Source organism: Pygoscelis adeliae, unplaced genomic scaffold, assembly GCF_000699105.1.
Source record: "Pygoscelis adeliae isolate BGI_AS28 unplaced genomic scaffold, ASM69910v1 Scaffold306, whole genome shotgun sequence".
Lineage (NCBI taxonomy): Eukaryota > Metazoa > Chordata > Aves > Sphenisciformes > Spheniscidae > Pygoscelis > Pygoscelis adeliae.
In genome coordinates, this window is record NW_008825072.1 from 1,908,908 (window position 1) to 1,909,968 (window position 1,061).

Here is a 1,061-nt window from a genome sequence, read left to right on the forward strand (position 1 = left end):
CCCGGCCGCCTGGCTGCTGAGCTGCACAGCGCTCGAGTACTGACGCCTGTGCCTGGCAGCGAAGGGCTGGTTTGACCCACATCCCACCCAGCCATCCCTGCAGTACCCTCCATTGCAGCCGTACAGCACCCGCTTCAGCCTGAACCCCTCCGTGTGGTAAGCACACCCAAGGCACAGCTCTCGTGTCCTGCAGCGGGGTGACACAGCTGGGAAGCCACTGACTGCTTCGGTCTTGGAGCCCTTCACCATCACGCATTACAGATTAGATTTCACAGTTTCTTTTGATTCATTTATGACTGCTGTCCGTTTGGCCCCAGTGGTACCTAATCCTTATTACTGTTAGAAGAGAAAAAAATAAATCTTCGCTAATCCTGTTTATTTACAAAAAAAAGACCCACAAAATCCGATTTCCTTAAAGTAGCAAAGGCAAAAAGAGCAGGGAAAAATCTCCACAGCCACTACTCCAGTGAGCTCTGAGCCCCAGAAATGCTGCACACCCACCTGCTTCCTCATGGTTTGGTGCTTCCCTCTCCAAATACCTCCTTGACCCCGTGTTGGAAATCAAGATGACCTCCCCTCGAAGCCAGAGACCTCTGCACCACACTGAGCCACACCCCATGGCTCGAAAGCCATGGTGTGGAGAAGGGACCGGTGGCGCAGAGACAGGAGGAGGACGTGGGATGAGCAGGGAAGCAGGAAGCTGGGTCGCCTCCAGGTAATGCAACAATCTCCTCCAGGGACTACTTAGGGACATGGTTTAGTGGGCATGGTGTTGTTGGGTTGATGGTTGGACTCGATGATCTTGGAGGTCTCTTCCAACCTTAATGATTCTATGATTCTATGCCCCCCGGGCTTTCTCTTTCAACATGGTTGATGCATCCAGCACTAACCACAGTCTCTCTGTCCCTCATTTGACATTAAGCAGCTGATTCCTTTTCAGGCTCATGGCACTGGCTAAAGAGTATCTGGAAGCAGAGGCTCACCCACCAGCCTAGGTTTAGCATCGGTCACCTACACAGCGATATCCCCCTTGCTCTGAGAAAACCATCAGCAACTTGAGT

At 52.2% G+C, this 1,061-nt stretch overlaps 1 protein-coding gene across 1 annotated transcript in view; it reads right to left on the reverse strand.

Moving 5' to 3' along the window:
- Positions 1–249, reverse strand: part of RAD54L (RAD54-like (S. cerevisiae)) — a 24,182-nt gene extending 23,933 nt beyond the window's left edge. The window contains exon 1 of the mRNA XM_009326613.1: positions 88–249. Coding sequence (XP_009324888.1) covers positions 88–249 — 162 coding nt within the window. The remainder of the gene's footprint in view (positions 1–87) is intronic.
- Positions 250–1,061: the final 812 nt, after the last annotated feature.